At 53.5% G+C, this 17,217-nt stretch overlaps 2 protein-coding genes across 2 annotated transcripts in view; one reads left to right on the plus strand and one right to left on the minus strand.

Annotated features, from left to right (window-relative positions):
* The window catches only part of TRIM8 (tripartite motif containing 8), a 29,997-nt gene extending 26,714 nt beyond the window's left edge, over nucleotides 1-3,283 (plus strand). The window contains exons 5-7 of the mRNA XM_068398603.1: nucleotides 242-273; nucleotides 893-1,008; nucleotides 1,739-3,283. Of these exons, the coding sequence (XP_068254704.1) occupies nucleotides 242-273; nucleotides 893-1,008; nucleotides 1,739-2,346 (756 nt within the window). The 3' untranslated portion in view covers nucleotides 2,347-3,283. The remainder of the gene's footprint in view (nucleotides 1-241; nucleotides 274-892; nucleotides 1,009-1,738) is intronic.
* Nucleotides 3,284-10,248: 6,965 nt separating this feature from the next.
* Nucleotides 10,249-17,217, minus strand: part of ARL3 (ADP ribosylation factor like GTPase 3) — a 30,620-nt gene continuing 23,651 nt past the window's right edge. Inside the window, exon 6 of the mRNA XM_068399542.1 lies at nucleotides 10,249-14,288. Coding sequence (XP_068255643.1) covers nucleotides 14,241-14,288 — 48 coding nt within the window. The 3' untranslated portion in view covers nucleotides 10,249-14,240. The remainder of the gene's footprint in view (nucleotides 14,289-17,217) is intronic.

Below are 17,217 nucleotides of genomic sequence, written 5' to 3' on the forward strand. Positions count from 1 at the left end.
AGAGGGCTCAGCAGTGGGGGATGGCGAGGAGGAGTGGGGCAAGCTCAGCACCGGCCTCATACGAGGAGGTGCCGCAGCTGGAGATGGGGCTGGGGCAGCTTGTGCTTTGGGGAGAGGGGGCTCAGCACCCTTTGGCAGCCCATCCCCTCCTGGGGGGTTGCAGGAGGTGATACCAAAAGGGGAGGTGGTCACTGGGGCGGGGACTGTCCTTACTGACCAGGGCTTCTCCTTCCCCTCCTAGAACACCAAGTCTGTGAAAATCTTAATGGACAGGTAAGCGTGGCAGGGCACGGGTGTTCGGGGGGAAGGGGGGCTGTCGCAGGGGCGGCAGCAGCATGATGTCCAGAGGAGGAGCAGGGCCAGGGGTGCTGCAGGGCCTGGGTGAGGCGTGCTCCATGCTTCAGTCTCCCTCTGTGTATGGGAGGGTGAAGAGTCCCCTCCTGGGGGCATTGAATCAAGTCCTCCCCTTGGACTAACAGAAACCTGGTGGTGTGTTTATGGAAGAGCAGAGCTGGGACCCAGCACCCCAGCCAGGTTGGGGTGCAGGGCTCAGTCCAGCTCTGCTCTCTTCCTCCTCCCTCCAGGGCCTGGGGTTAAAGCCAGCGCTAGCTGAGCGAGGGCGAGCTGGGGTGGCCGTGCTGGTGGGTACAGGGGCTGTGGGAGGTGTGCGTTGGCACAGGGCATTCCCAGCAAGGCTGGATGGGAAGGGTCCTGCCGGGAAGGGACTGGCCCGTTGGAGAGGGCTGGCTCCCCACTGCCCTCACCACTGCCTCCCTGGGGAAGGGGTTCAGCCCTGAGATGGTGCTGGGGAAGGAGCGTGGGGGCTTCCTGACCCTCCCCTGAGTGTGCTTTGTCCCTCACACCTCTCCTCTCTGCCCACGGTCCCCAACAGGACCCAGAACTGTACAGGTGGCAGCCTGCCCCCACCCAAAATCGGCCACCTCAACTCCAAGCTCTTCCTGAACGAGATCGCCAAGAAGGAGAAGCAGCTTAGGAAGTTGCTGGAAGGTGGGTGAAGCCTGAGGGGTGCTGGGGGGGGGGCATGGGACCTCTCTAACTCCTGTATCCATAGCTGGGTGCCCTGCGGATCCCGGTACAAGAGAGTGGCGAGGGCTGTCGGGGTGCAGAGATGCCTGGGAACCCCTCTGCGGTCAGTGGGGGCATGGAGATGCCATGAAGCCAACTCCTGGCTCTCCCCAGGACACTTCCCTTGGCTTGTGAAAGGGCTCTGCTTTGGGGTGACACAGTGGGAGGGGCTGGCCATTGGCAGGAAAAGTCAGTGGAAGGGTGGGGGTCAGTTGTGGGCAGGAACAGCCAGGGAGCCGCGTGGTCCCACAGCCCCCAGCCCACGTCTGGGAGCAGACCACGTCCTGTGGAGGCTTCCAAGCCCTCTCTCCTTGGGGGATTTGGGTTTGTCACCCAGGCTGTCCTGCTCTGATCCTGTTACGGACTGGGGTCACGAGCTGTGCGTGGCTCAGCCTGCACACGTGTTTGCAGAGCAGCTCTTGGGGCCGCTCCGACCTGCCGGCAAGGTCCCAAAACAGCACCTGCGAGTCCACCTACGTGTGGCTCTGTGCCCAGTTGGCCGCTGGTGGGACAGGCCGGGGGACCCTCCGCTCCTGCGGGGCTGCAGCACGGGTCTTGGGGCTTTGTTGCAGGTTCAGACCGGCGGCCAGAGCACTGCGGAGCTTCGCTGCCCTGTGCCTGACGCTGTCCCCTCTCCTGTTCCCCTCCGCAGGTCCTCTGAGCACCCCTGTCCCCTTCCTGCAGAGCATTCCCATGTACCCCTGCACCATCAGCAACTCCGGCGCGGAGAAGCGCAAGCACTCCACCGCCTTCCCCGAGGGCAGCTTCCTCGAGCCATCGTCCGGGACTGTGGCGAGCCAGTACATGAGCCAGGGCGCTTCGGCTGGCGAGGGGCAGTCCGCACAAGCCATGGTGCCTTGTAGCTCCACGCAGCACATAGTTGGACTTCCCAGCGGCCCGCAGCCGGTGCACTCGGGCTCCGTCTTCAACCCATCTCACTACCCCAACACCACGTCATCTCAGCAGTCCGTGCTCTCCCAGTACGGCGGGCGCAAAATCCTCGTCTGCTCTGTGGATAACTGTTACTGTTCCTCCGTGTCCAACCACAGCGGGCACCAGCCCTACCCGCGGTCGGGGCACTTCCCCTGGACGGTCTCCTCGCAGGAGTACTCCCACCCGCTGCCGCCCGCCCCCGCCGTCCCCCAGTCGCTCCCGGGACTTGCCGTGAGGGAATGGATTGACGCATCCCAGCAGCACGGGCGACAGGATTTCTATAGGGTCTACGGCCAGCCCTCGGCGAAACACTACGTCACCAGTTAACCGTCACACTCTCCGGAGAGTCCCGTTCGATGACGCGTTTGGAGAGAAAAGTCTGCTTTGCTTTGCCTTTTCTATTTTTTTTTTTCCCTTTTAAATCAAACCCAATTTTTTCCCCACCTCGCACCCCTCCAGGATTTTGGGGAGGGTTGTTCTCTCATCTTTCTCTGTTTTTTTTTTTTTTAAGCCTTTTAAGACAAAATAATAATGTTTTTTTCCTTTTAATTCCTTTTTTTTAATTTAATTTTGGAAAGTCCTTCCTGCCCCTCCCTGTGAAAAGACGAGGGAGAAATTACTGAGAAGAAATTGATGGGGATTTCAGTCGGGCGTCTGGGTCTGTGCGTTGCGCTCTTCCTCGCTCCTCTCTGCCTTTGGAAAACTTCAGAAGGGACAATGGCACCTTCTCTCTTTCCATTTCTCCGAGTACATTTTTTCTGGTTTGGTTCAGTTTTTCCCCTTTCCCCACCCCTCTCTTTCCCTTTTTAAAAAGAAAAAAAAAATATCATTGATTCAGTATGAAACGATACTTGTAGATTTTGGGTTTGTTACCTTTTTTTTTTTAAAGGCTGATTTTTTTTTTGTGTTACAAGGCCACTTCTCATGCATATTGGCATTTTTTTTTCCTTCTTTCAGAGATTTGTAAATACACAATGGCAGGAAATCTAATGCACAAAAAAAAAGGGAAAAGAAACTTTTAAAAAAAAAAAAAACGAATAAATTAAAAAAAAAACAACCCTGTTCTAGTTTTCAGGAGGGGAAGCGTGGCCGAGATGCTCCCCCCGTCCTGCGTATCGCTGATGCAACTTCCTGTAACAAGCACTTTGTATAAAAAAAAAAGTGGACTTCCTGCTATAAGGCACAGGTATTTATTCTGTAACCGATTTTAGAACACACACACACACACAAGAATACTCAAATAAATGTGATCACTTAGTGCAAACGCCTCGCTCTGCTGCAGCTCTTCCCCCGGGGACGCCGGCTGCTTTCGGGGTACCGCTCCCCCCGTCCTGGGGTGCCCAGCCGGCGGAGGGGAGCTTTCCGTCGGGGCTGTTTTGGGGGGAGCCGCTTAGGGATGGGGTGGCAACGAGACCCAGATGGGGAAGGGGTCCTCACTGGCACCTGTCCCACATCCCAGCCCCGTGGGGAGCGATGCCGGAGCCGTGGCGCTCGGCTGGCGCCCTCCCAGCCGGCGAGGATGTGAGTCAGGCACGGAGCTGGCCGGGCCGCATCCTGCCCGCGGCCTCCAGAACAATCCCCATTGTGGGATGGGGACGGGGACACTGGCTTTCCTGCCTCCGCTGGCATCCACCGTGGTGGCCACGCCGCAGCCCTGGCACCCGGCCCTCCAGGCTTTGTCCCCACCTAAAGCCCCACTGCCCTGTGGGGCTCTGTGGGTGCTGGCAGCACCCCGGGCTGGGTCAGGGACCCTCCATGCTTGGCCGGGAAGGGTGAGGAGGAAACCTTCAGCCAGGGCGAGCGGCGGCACCGTGGGCTGGCCTGGCTGGGGCTGCGCAGGGGCCAGCTCTTCATCCGGGGAGAACGGGGACAGCTTCATAAAGCAGAGCAGCGTCTTAGAGACATCAGGGTTTTTCCATCGCTCTCTTCAGGCTTGGCTTCCTTTATTTTTTTTCCTGGTTGCAAAATGTCCCTGGTTTCGTTTCAGTTTGGATCCCCCCCCCCGTGCTGTTTCGGTGGGAAATGGGAAGGGGAGCGAGTCTCAGCTGACACCAGGGGAGCAGCGGGTCCGAGGGAGGGGGCCCTCGCACCCAGCTCCCCCCATTTGCACCCCGAGTGAAGCGGCAGCGAATCCCTTGCAAACGGGGCCCCCTTCCCAGGTGGTGCTGGGGGGGAGCCAGCACCCCCTGCCCCGGGGTGCTCCTGGCCACCCTCGGGTCGGTGCTGCCCCGTGTGCAGGGTGCAGAGCACAGGGGCTCGGCCCCGCAGCCCTCCCGGGCTCCCTCCAGCCCCGTCCTGCTCAGACGCTTCAGGGACCACCCAAACCATTGGGATACTTGGGGGTTTATCTCGGTCACGAGCAAAGTGCCCCGGGCCGGCAGGAGGGAGCGGGATGCCCACGGCCTCTGCTGCAGGGACTCCACAATGCCTTCCCCATGTCCACATGGCTGGCTGCCAAGGGGGGGAAGAGCCCCATGGGTGACGGGGACACTGAGGCAGGGGCGAGATGAATGACATCCCTCCCCATGGAGGGGGGCCAGGAGGTGTCCCCAACGCACAGCTGGGGCCACCCCCCACCCCAGGGTACTCCCCAGCCATGGCCCCCGTGCTTGGTGCCCCCAGGTTTGCCCTCCCAGCTGTCCTCATCATCCTCCTCCTCGCACAGCTGCCTCCTCCTGCGAGAGTGGGCAGCTGCTGGCCCCAGGCAGGCATTAAAGCACCTGTTGCCTATAGACAGGGGGATGTGGACACAGCTCCCACCCCGCAGGGTGACCCCCAAGGGGCTTGGGACATGTCCCCACCATGGGCCACCCTCGCCCTGTGCCTTCACCAGAGGGAGCAGCCCCAAAACCGCATGTGGCCCTTGCAGAGCCCCGGTGCCGCAGCCTCTCCAGACAGCAGGAGGACCCCGACGTCCCAGCTACCTGCGGCATCGCACCATAAAACCTCAGGCGTTGCTGGTGGCGGGGAGGGAGGCGATGGCCCCCCCCCCGGGGTCACCCCTGAGCAGCAGGAGCACTGCGTGCCCTTGGCTCGGTTGGGCTAACGGTGCGCTGGGCTGCTGGGAGGGGAAGTGGCGATGCTGGGGTGCTCAGCGGGGTTTTGTTGATGGATGGCTCTGTCCGGGGGGTGAGAAAAGCTGGGGGGAGCAGAGGCACATCCATAAACAGCTCGAGTTGTGAATGGAAAGAGACGGATTAGGAGCCGGGTGAAAACATGTCACACGGCGGAAAGAAAAATGAGCAGCTGGGCCAGACCAAATTGGTGTCTGATGAAGGACGTGGGGCCTGGTGGAAAAAGGATCCTGGGGCCGGCAATGCTGCTCAGGGGAGGCTGATGGGGAACAGCTGGAGCCGGACATGCACATCTGGCGGAGCAGGGCGAGGGGAGAGGTGGCGGCACCGATAACCATCACGCCTCCAGCCACCGTGCTCGGGTCACAGGGCTGCGGCTCGTCCCCGGGATCGGTGCCTCGAGAGGGGATGGTGCTTCACCTTCAGGTTGGTCCTGGGGAGGGGGCGGCAGCACCATGGCCCATCCGTTGGCAGGGATTTACCCGGTGGGGTTCAGGCTCTGCTGTGCTGAGGGGTCCCCAGGTGGAGGAGCCACTGCCTCTTCCCCTATTTGCATACATGTAAATAAGCAATCAACATAATGAGGGCAAATGCGAACCAGGCTTTCAGTTTTCAACCAAGTCCTATTTTTAACCTTGGAAAAGGGTTTCGGCAGGGAGCTGCAGGCCCTGCTCCGGTACCCATCGCCACATCCAGCTGCGTGGGTGCCTGCCCCGATCCCTCACCCCAAAGCACTGCTGACCCCACAGGCACGGGCAGTGCTCCGCTCCCCTTACCCAAGGAACCAGAAATCTCACATCTTTGCAGAAAAATGGACACCACAACATCACTTCCCAGCTCGTGGGAGCCTTTTTGGGTGGCTCTCCCACCTGCCAAGCCCCCGGGTCCCACTTCAAGCTGGGCCACATGCCCGGGGAACCCCACCAGCGCCCCGGGAGTGAAGCCCCATGCTTAAACATGAGGGGTATATTTAGATGGCATCAATTTAAGTTTGCACATTGACCTTATAAATATGAAAGCCCATCTTGGCGAGATGTTTTAAGATACCTCATCAGCCCTTGGAAAACATGCAGGAATATTAATTAGCCAGATTTGGGTATTATCTCGTAATGAATAAATGAAGAGACTCACTGCCTAAGATGAATCACTGGTGTCTCGTTTGTGGTTTTTTTTGGGTTTTTTTTTAAGAAAAGTGTGTTTCTCTTTTTAACCCAAGGCCTGTGGAGGGACTCAGGGGATGCAGCCATGCTGGGGCTGGGCACGATGGGACCTCAGGGTGCCCCCTATATGGAGGGACCCCAATGGCTGGTGTTTTACACCCCCTGATGTGGTCCAAATGGCTGCAGCACCTCTGGGGATGGAGGGATGGGGACAGGGTTGGAGTCCTGCCCTGGCCGCAGCAGCCCTGGGCCCAGGATGGAGGTGAAAAGTGGAGCCTTAGCTCTTTAAAAACTTATTTTTGGCTTCTTCCTCTCCCACCCTCCATCCTCCCTTCCCACCCTCCTGCTCCACTCCCCCGGCTGCTTTGCTCCCTCCAGCTGGGCTAGGATGGGAACCTCTCGGTGTAGAAACCCAGATGAAGTGCACGCTTCAAACGAAAACACCAAACAAGAAATAGCTTCGTGTGTGCCCAGACAGTGCTTTGCCACGCCAGGATGTGGTGACTTTGGGGCCCTTCTTTTGGGGCACCCATGCAGCCGCGGGGGCTGCGGGGCTGGCAGAGGCTCCCTGCCAGCCCCCAAACCTTGCCTTGAGCAGGGAGCAGAGGCTGGGGTTCCCCAGGGAAAGGGCTTTGAAGGGCTCCATCACCCACAGGGTGCTCAGAGCATCGCTGCACTCAGGGATGCAGCAGCCATTGGGGTTTTGCCAACCTCCCCAGCTCTGGCACCTTGGGCACCGTCTTCCCACCTGGCCTTAGAGCTGAGGCACCCCAAGGGGCATCACCACCTCATTCGTGAGTTTTTGGGGTGGTGGAGGTGTTTCCAGCTGGTGGGAAGAGGCTCAGGGCTGAGCAGGGGACAGCCCGGCTGGAGGTGGCAGAGGATGGAGAGACCAGCACAAGCCTCGAGGTCCAGATTGGACTGGTGGGCCAGGTGGCAGAGCCGTGTCCCGTGGGCACAGGGAAGGGGCATCAGAGGATGCAGGTCGGGATGGACCAGCCGGCAGCCGCTGCCACCCCGGGAAGCGTCGGCCGGACCCCCGTTCCTCAGCCCCCCAGCGTGTGGCGGCTGGTGGGGCTGGGGCGGCGTGTGGGTGCGGGGCGCTGCCGGCTGCCGGAGCTGCCATTGTTCGCCTTCAATCAAGATGTTTCAGGCAGAATCAAAAGCACCAACTGGGGAAATCATCATCACAAAAAATCTTGCGCCTGCAAAATAGGTCAAGTAAGACTCCAAAGAGAGAGAGCGTCTGATCCGCATTGCAAGGAAGAATAGCAACAGCTGTGATCTCCAGTATATATGGATGGGCTGGGGGGATATAAATATATATATATCCATGCATATGTATAACCGCTTACAGCTGTTGGGCCGTATGTTCATTAGGGCCAACTGTTTTGGAGGCAGAGGGATCAGCACTAATCGGGAAAGGGAGTTTTTCGTCACATTCAGAGGGAAAAGTGTCAGGAGCAACTGCAGCCCCCCCGCCCCGCAGCCTGCACCAGCTGTGCCGCACTGAATGCGCCCGATTCAGCATGTTCCCCCCGGCCCCCTCGGGGCTGCCAGAGCTGCGGCTCCTGCCCTGGCTCCGAAAGCAGGCATGAGCCATGGCCTCAGCCCCATGCCTGGTCCCGGACTCAAGAGCCACCCCTGGGTGCAGAGGGCTTGCCGTGCCTCAGTTTCCCCATTCCCCCAGAGCAGCTCTCTGTGCCCACGCCACCGTCCTGGCCCCCGCGGCATGGCCCCTCCGTTATCCCTGCCTGGCGCTGGCCTCACAGGTGCCGGCTATAAAAATGAACCCAAAATACATATAAATCCTGCTGCCTGACATCAGGGAGAGTGGTGGAGCCAGGGCAGGACAGCTGGTTCGGCCACACCAAGACGCCAGGCTTTGCACGGTCGGCTGGGACCCAGCTGTCGCAGGCTGGGGACCGCACGGTGTCCCTAGCCCACGGGTGATGCTCTCTGTTTGGGGGGGACCCGCTCTTCCCAGCAGTGTCCCCCTCGGCACCTCGAGCCCCTGCCAGCTTTCCTCCACCAGCTAGAAAATCATTAAAGCTTTCAGGCTTCGGCTCCCATCGGTAGCACAAAATAAAGGTTGCAAAGCCGAGCAGCAAGGACAACTTATATTTAAAAATACCTCTCATCCGCATGATTTATTGCAGGGCGTTCCTGCCAGCTCCTAACACAGCTCAGACGTGGGGCCTAACCCACCTGACAGCTTCCCTTCCGCGTAGGATTATTTATTCGGGGCTGCGTTTGGCCGCCCGGCCGTGCCGCCCGTAGGGCTGTGGCTCGGAGCTGTGCTGTCATGGCACGTTGCGAGCAGAGGGGCTCCTTCCAACCCTTCCTCTTCTGACTGGGATTTTATTTAATTTTTTTCCTTTTCCCATTAAAAAGGATACAGATACTAATCTTGGACAGCCAGCTAAATAGGAAACGTGGCGGGGGCACACACCCCGTGCTGTTCCCAGCGAGCCTTTGACGGGTGCAGCCCGACTGCGGCTTTGCAGGAGTTTCGCTTCCAGTCGGTGCTGGGAAAGGAAATAAGTGAACAGATTGCAATAAAAAAACCCAACAAGCCCGAATTCAGCCAACTGAGCCCGGAGCTGCAATTTAGCCAGGAGCCAATCGCAAGGCTGCGGTGTGAGCTGGTTTCCACTTAAACAAAACAAAATAAAAGAAAATTTAAAAAGCTTCAGTGCAGCACCTGGGGAGGTGCCCGGGGGGGGTGGCCAGCACGGCTGGAGCCGTCGGTCCGGCTGCCCCTCGCCGACGCGAGCCCTGAGCACGGCCGGGCTGGGGATGCTCATGCTGCGAGAAGGCGAAGGCTGAAATCTCCAGCTCCACGGCCCCAGATGATTTCTCCACTCTGATAAGGGCAGTTGTCCGGGGGGGGTACGAGGCCGTAAACAACAGGGAAATACTGGTCAAAGAGGAACAAAAAAATCTCAGTGTTTATTTCTCCTCCAGGCTGTGGGTTATTATCATTTTCTTTTTTCCCCCTTCCCACATCCAATCCACTCGGTTCCTTGTCCTTTCGAGAGCACTAAATTCATCATGTGAATGTAAAGCGGGGCTTGTGCGGGGAAGGGAGCTGCGGTTCGCTCGAGCAGACGCATGCAAGGTCACACGCAGCCTCACCATAAATTACAGCGTGTCCCACCGTAAACAGCAACAGGAGAGGGGAAGCGCGGCAGCTTCAGGGGCAGGGGGGGCCGCAGGGGCCGATACATAACGTCGTGACAAGTCAAACAACTCTCAGGGTGTTCACTTGCCAGAGAAAAATTTTTCACATCCAATCCATTAGGCAAAGAAAATGAAAAAGTATTTCCTACTTTGCTGAAAAAATACCAGGACTCATTATAAAGCGTGCCTTAAAAAAAAAAGAGAAAAGAAATTAAGTGTGACCATCTATAATGTTTTTTTTCCAGCGGCTCTGACGGCTTTCCAGGCCTCCTGGCCGTGCAGGGAGGGAGCTGATGCTTTAAGGAGCTCTAACAGTTTCTCGCTTCTTGGCCCGTCCCGGTGTTGCAGGAACAGTAATGACTCAAAGCAGTTGGAAAGAAACAACCCCAGAATTCGCTCCCCTCCCTCGAAACCTTCCCCAAACCTCGCTTTGCTGAACCAAACCCAAATCATTTGCTGCTTTTCTTTTTTTTCCCCTTCCCTTTTCCTGCCAGGTCAGTGGGGAACATGTTTCATGACACACTTTTTTTTAACCTACAAAATGATTTTTGAAACAAGAAGATCCTCCCAAAGCTTGCCTTTCTCGCTGTGGCTTTTCTGATTGTTTTGGACACGTGAAAATCCAAAGGGAAAAGGCTTCTTCCAACAGTTTTGACCATGTCTAGTACCAGTGACCATCTCTGATGGGGAGACAGAGGGGAGTGGTGGAAGAGCAGCTTTGCAGACTGACTGGCACAGACCTCGACTGACCGCTGGGAAAACAAGCCTGTCAAAGAAGAAGAATCACCCCCAAACACGAGTTGTCTTTCTACTAAATTTTAATTTATTTCCTTTTTTTTTTTTGACAAAGACATCTAAATTATACACTGAGTAACAACATAACCAGATATTGCAAATACCCCTTTTTGGTGAAATTCAAAAAGGGAACATAAAAGAAAGAGCTTGTGTGGACCCAGCCAGCCTGGGGAACACAACAGCCACCACCTTTTGCTTTTGCAGAAGAAAGAGCCCTGTGGGGCAGGGGGCGAGTTTGAGTGGGCTGGTCTCATACCAGTACTTGTAATAAAAAAGTTTGGTGTTCAGTTATAGTTCAACAGAGAAAAAGTCATTAACATGCAAGCAGCAGTATTGGTAGGGGGGAAACGGGAGAAGGTTGCGTGAGGCTTTGGCGAGCATTCTCCGAGGGCAAGGAGAGACATTCTCCATCAGAGCTGCAGTGGGGGGACGTGGCTGCAGCCGGAGGAGGACACGAGTCCTCACACCCAGTGCTTGTGGTCAGAGCAGGAGCTTAGACCCACATTTCCTGATGTGCCCTCAGAGAATTTCACTTCTCCATCATCTCTCCCCTCCAGAGAACACAAAGGGGCAGGAGAGGCGTCTTTCATCTATCATCACAAAGGTAAAACCAGATTTAATGATGTGAAAGTGAAGCAAGACAATTCCTCACGGGAGGGGAACTAACCCCTGTGACAAACTTCTCAAGGACTAGGGTGGATCTGTCACTCCGAGCCTTTAAATCAAGGCCGGGTGTCTTCCTAACAGAGGTGCTCTAATTCAACCGCAAGTCACCGCACCGGCAGGGTGGCGTTTAATGGGCTGTGTTATGCGGGAGGTCAGGAGAGAGGAAGAGAACAGTCCCTTCTGGCTTTAAAAAAATCTATGAATCGATGCGACGTGTGGCAGAGCTCCACCCATACCAATGAGATGGTTTGCTTCCCCCGAATCTCACTTAAAGGAGGGCAAAGCAGAGAGAGTTGGAAGGACAAAGCCTCATGTATGCAATTACCATAAACCAAACAGGAGCTGAAGGGCTGGGAGAGGGGCAGGGGTCTCGCTGAATGGCGTCTCGGCTGGCCCCAGCCAGTGTTACAGGTGGTATTTAGCCAGGTGCTGTGGAGGGACAATCGCCCTGCAGAAGGTACAACGTATGTAAATACATTCAGATAAGGAGCGGCAAGTGAACAGAACCTCAAATCCTGTTACATTTTCACCAGGTGATACACAGAGAGATGTTCACAATACAAGGAGCATTTACAGCCATCACTGCAGGGTGATTTACTTAAGTCATGGTCATTTTAACCCTCCACCTCCATCCTCCCAACATAGCTCCCTCTATCACAGTCTTCCTCTCTTACTACCTGGTGCAACTAAACCAAATTAATCTACTGGATTACACGTGAAGCTCTGGCTGGTACAGATGCACGCAACCAATACGTGTAGCTATGTGCAAACGTAAGGAATGAGCCAGCAAACACTTCTGGATCCTGAGTTCAGTAAGGCAATTTTTTTCTACCAAACTGGAGTAATAGGAAAATTACTATATATTTATTTTACACACATTTCCAAGTTTAACCAACATCAGCGTTAAAAAAAAAAAAAAATTACCCTCCCGGATGCTTTTTGGATCCAGGAAGCTAACTGTGGCACAGCTGGGGTGTCACAGGGGAAGTTTGCCACTGGTAAAAAAGTAGGGAGCAGCGAAGCACCAGCTCAACTCCCTTGCAAGTGAAACAGATCAACGCCCAAGTCCCCAAGAGGACTGTGCTCTGTCCTGACTGGGCCAGCGCAGGGGTACCCAAAGACTTCACTCTGCACCTGGCATGCAGTGTGGGCAAATCCAAAGCTCAGGAGTATCTGCCACAAAGCTCTGCCACTCAGCCAGCACAAAGCAGCTCTTCAAGAAAGGGTGCTATTCTTTACAGTGCTTGCACCAGGTAAATACATTAATTGCAAGGAAAAGGTGGTGCTGGGATGCATTTCTCCTCCTTGGGCTGACCCAGGAACACATGGTGCTCAGATTCCTGGGGTTCCTGATAAGCCAATGCAGCTGGGGAGTCACTGCACGGGCTATGTTTAAACGAACACCTCTCCTCATCTTATGACTCCTTACTCAATCCATGTAAAGCTGGAGCTGTGTCACTTTGTGTCACTAGCAATTGCTTAACAGCTCACTTGAGCCTGCACTTTTCCCCCTCCCAGTCGGACGGTTTTTAAAGCACGGCTGTGCTACTCCGGCATGCACGTCCTGCCTCAGTGCCGGAGACAGCTGCACTCAGAGGGTGCTGACTCACGGACGCAGGCAGATTAAAGTTGGATTGCTGAAGCAGTTGCTGTCCCAGCTGTCCCTCTGCCCCCAGCCACAGCAAAGACAGCTGAACTACATGTAGATCAACCCCTGAACCGCTACTGTACATCCTGATGTATGGGGGGACCCGGAATCAGCCCCAGATGATTTTAATCTGCGGGGCTGTAACACGTAGGCGGCCAGGGGCTGCTTCACGTACAGTACGGATGTTTCTGCTGTGAGGTGGAGACATCCAGAGGAAGGGAGGAGCAAAGAACTGGGAGCTCCAGGGGTGTCAGCCGTCTGCCTGGGTCCATGAGTCAACTCGCTGACGCGTGGTAAAGCCACATGCTTTAGGACACGCAGCTTTCCCCATACTGCCTGCCGGTCCTTCTCCAAGAGGTGGAAGGGGTAATGCAGTCCCTAGTCATTCTCTGGCCTTTTGCAGGCAGGCAGCAAACAAAGCTGGCAAGCAGGGCCGTGGGATTATTTTACCATCTGTGCATTAGAAACTGGCCCAGGAGTCACCAAGCTTGCCTCACGCAGGACATGCGTGCTAATGACTCCTGCTCACTGTCAGCTGGGGCTAGATTTGAATTGGGGATGAGGAGGTGGAAAACACATTCTCTTTCCTATTTCAGCGACTGCATCTTTTTAGAGGAAAGCCAGTTCGGGGAAGAATGAATCCTCATTTTAAAGAGTGCTTCCCATCTGCCATTCATCAGGCTCCTCACCCTCCACCTGGGCAATCCGCAGCGGCACCAGGCTGGGGAGCCAGCCCGCTGCGGGGCAGTCCCCCAAGTCCCCCCTTGCTGAGGAAGAGGGGTAGGAGAATATATTTTGCACATTTCAAAAAGGAAACCTGGGACCTGGTATCTCATTCTAGAAAGTAATCACGGACTTAATTGCATTTTGCTGCAGAGTTACCTTAACATCAAGGGGAAATCAACAGTGATTGTTCAACATCAAGACTAATCTCATATATGGAACTTACTGAACGTAGGAACCACGTTGTTGCTGGCTCAAGGTGAAACGCTGGGCTAAATTCTCCTTCAGCTGCGAGAAAAGCCCTAGGCACGCTCATCCTGCATTATTCCAACTGTAAAAAGCTTCAATTATACACAGATAACCCTTCTCTCCCGTCTATGGCGGTGTCGCAATGCAACAGTGCCTCGTTATGATCAAACTCCTCTTTTATGGCTACAGGAATATGTAGAAGTCTTCTACCCTCATTACACAAATGACTCTTTAGCAGCTTTATTTTAAGAAACTACCCACAACTGGTAACACAACCGCATTTTATCTGTCACTGAGGGGAAGCTGTGACTGACACCTGAGCGTGTCCTCAGTGACCGCAAACCTGCATATTATAGGGCAGGTCCTATGCATCTAAGCAACTACAGTAACTCGCCACTCCCTCTGCTCCACACTGAATCACAGTCTTGCTTCTGCTTACAAACTTGCTTGCTAATCAGACATTTAATACTATTTATGCATAGGAAGGAAATATATAATTCCTTTATTGGGATAAAAAACGATACTAAAGAGCAGGTCAAGTTCCAAATCCAGCAGTAGGTTTTAACCGATGATGTTCCCTTTTTTCCTCTCTTTTTTTTTTTCTTTTAACAGCTGTAGCTGTGCACAGATGGAAAAACATTTGGTCAGAAAGCAGCAAATTAGTGTTTTCAGGCTAGAATTCTGCTCCCACCGCTCCTCCATTTCCATGCAGCTCAGAACGCTTTATTTCTTCTTAGCATTGACGTTTTTGCACACCCAATTCATGCCGTCCTTCAGACAGAGAAAGGTAATGTTAGTCAAGCGAAGGGAAAAGGAATCCCCCGATCCCATCCCACCGCCATCCTGCAAGCATTGTGTTCTGCCTCCTCATCTACTCCCTGCCTGCCCTCTGCACCCAAAAATGCCGTGGGTAAAAAAACAAGTGCTTCATTGTTTGGTAGATGTTGTCACACAGAGGTTATTAAATCTTTCATCTGACCATAAAAAGTATCATCGTCTCATCATGTCGCTATGTGTAGGTCCTGTGAGGAAGGACCTTCTGATTAAGGACTGCACTTTGCAGTCGAGGTACGTCAGTGGCAGATGAAGGCTCAGTTCCAGGTTCAGCTAGAGATGATTTGTGCAACCTCAGGCAAGTCATCTTATCTTTGAGACCGTGGATTTTAGGAGGCTGTTTGTTATACAGTCAGCTCCCTATTAAGAATATGGTGCTAATTCCCTGCTCAGCTGCAAGCCTTGAAATCCAGATCCATGAAAGCCACTGCAATAACTGGATCTGGACCCTGCTCCCTGTTCCTCAGGGTCCTCACAGAAAATGGGCCCTGAGGGGTCCCACAGGGGTTCAGTGAGAATAGATGTGGTCACATTTTAAGAGGATTATACACTCTTTAGAGTATTTCCGTAAAAATGTGTGCACGACATCTCTGACCACTGCAAGCAGGATGGTAACACTTGTGCTGTGAATACCCGAGGCATGAGTTTATTGATGAGAACCCAGAATGGGATGGGCTACTGAAGGGCAAAGCAACATTTTATCTGCTCCTGTCACTTATCTGTTGTGAGATGCGCAGAATGGAGCACAAGATGCACAATCTCCTCATATTTTTGTCCCATCAGATCCATTACTTCTACCCTGCCTACAAGGTGTCTCTGCTGACAGGAAGGCTCAGGGCAGAAAGAAGGCAGGTAGGCTTTTGGGGATGAGAGGAGAGCGGCACATCTTTGCGCTTGGAAATTGGGCAAACATCACCTTGGAGTTCTGGAGGAGGGTTTTCACTGTATTATGTTCAATAGTAATTTTTGGATCATTAAAATGACAGTTAGACCCTAAGAAGGACCAGACCCTTTTGCCAGCATCGCTGCTAGCCCTGTGGTAGTGGTGTCACTGGCTTCCTATGACTTTACCCTCAAACTGCCCAAAGGCTGCCAAGGACCTCAGCTGCCCCAAGGACAGAAGGCCAAAGGCACAGCACAGCAGGCCCCTGGGGTAAGCCAAGACCCACCGCCATGCCTCCATGTTGCCCCTCAGCCACTAAGGTGGTGGCCATGTCGGAGGGAAGCTAAAGAGTTAAAGAAAGAAGAGAGGGAATCCTCAGAGCTTAATCAGAAGCAGAGAGGTTCTCACTTGAAAATACCAATTCACCTTGATAGCTGCGCTATGTGACACTTCTTATCTGAAGGGGAGCAGCAACTTCTGAAATCAGCCCTTGTTGCTGCATTAAATAAAGAATAAGCGAGCCCAGCTTGTGCTGGGGTGCACATGAGGCCCTACACTAATAACACTTATAACTCTAACCTTGGGGAGGGCTGATGTCTCCAGTTTCATTTATTTATCTCCACAGCAGAGATCAGTGTAAAACAAATTGTCTGAAATCCTCAGAGCAAATGGGAAAAGACGAGAGGTAGATTCATTTTAAGGCCCAGTAGCTTTGCGTCTTCCCCTTTCAATAACACTGATAACCTAGGTGTAAAACATGTAATGCCTTAAGCAATCAATAGCGTGGTTTAAAGCTTATCACTTTAGAGAGAGAGGGAGTAAGCGATTCCCAGCATGAGGAATGCCAGGGCTTAACAATGGGGCTAGGAGGAGAGGTGTCAAGCCTTTGGCTTGATTATGTGCTTTAGAAATCTGCATGATTGCCTGCAAAGAGTAAAAATAAATAAATAACTAAAAATGCTCCCACAACGATTTCAGCTTCCCCTGCCTCGGAAGCAATAATCACATTTGCACACATCATGGCATACAAGGCAAGCAGAGCTCCTCATTCATTTTGAATGTAGGTTTATTTGCTGAACCAGAACAGCTGAGACAGCTTAAAGTAATAAATATCAGCTGACACCCTCTGCTATTCAGCACAGTAATCCCAGAAACAATACATCACTGCAAAACAACAAACACGCATCCTATCTTCTACCTAATCTGACCACAACCTGAATTCACAGTGATTAAAACTCTGCCTGCTGCCATTCGGGAGCTCGGGAAGGGGAAAGACAGACTGTTTCGGCACTGGTGCGGCAAGTGTCATAAAGCAGAGTTTATGATGGGATTTACCATGGCTGGGAGCCTGGCTGCATCAAGCATATAACGAGGGCAAAAGAATGACATAGCAAAATGCAAGAGGAAAGGTGAACTCCAAACAGGCTTGGAATATGTAAGTAGGTCACCAAACTTTTAAAGCAGGAATAGATTTTAAAAACTCTCTTCTGGCATGAGTTAATTGACAGCAAAAATCATAGTTCATTGTAAATATCTCCCTGCCTGACAGTGATAAAGGGGAACTGAACATGCTCAGCTCTACGTGTGTTGTATCAAAGAGGTATGTGTAAGACACCTTCCTCATCATCTTCAGCACACTGCAGCTACGTGCGAAGCTTCTGGTGCAGCTTTGTTGGCGGGCGTGTGTTCTGCAGTGTCCCCACATGCTTTGGAGAATAGCAAATGCAATGGAAAGCAAAAGAAACTAAAAGGTACGTTTGCATTTTTTCTGCCTAAGGTTTGAAACAGGATGGAGGGTTGGTAAGATAGAGAAATCCAGGGAAGCTGCTACAAACACAAAGAGCTGCTATGGGGAAGGCACATGGGAAGGAGGAAACGGCGCTTGAAACAGTCAAGTCCACGAGTCAACTGTTGTCACTCTTTGTCCTTACACACTCTGTCCCTATATCTGTATGCTTAAAAGAAGGCTCTGTGCAGAAAGCA

The sequence above is a fragment of the Nyctibius grandis genome, chromosome 4 (assembly GCF_013368605.1).
Source record: "Nyctibius grandis isolate bNycGra1 chromosome 4, bNycGra1.pri, whole genome shotgun sequence".
Classification (NCBI taxonomy): domain Eukaryota; kingdom Metazoa; phylum Chordata; class Aves; order Nyctibiiformes; family Nyctibiidae; genus Nyctibius; species Nyctibius grandis.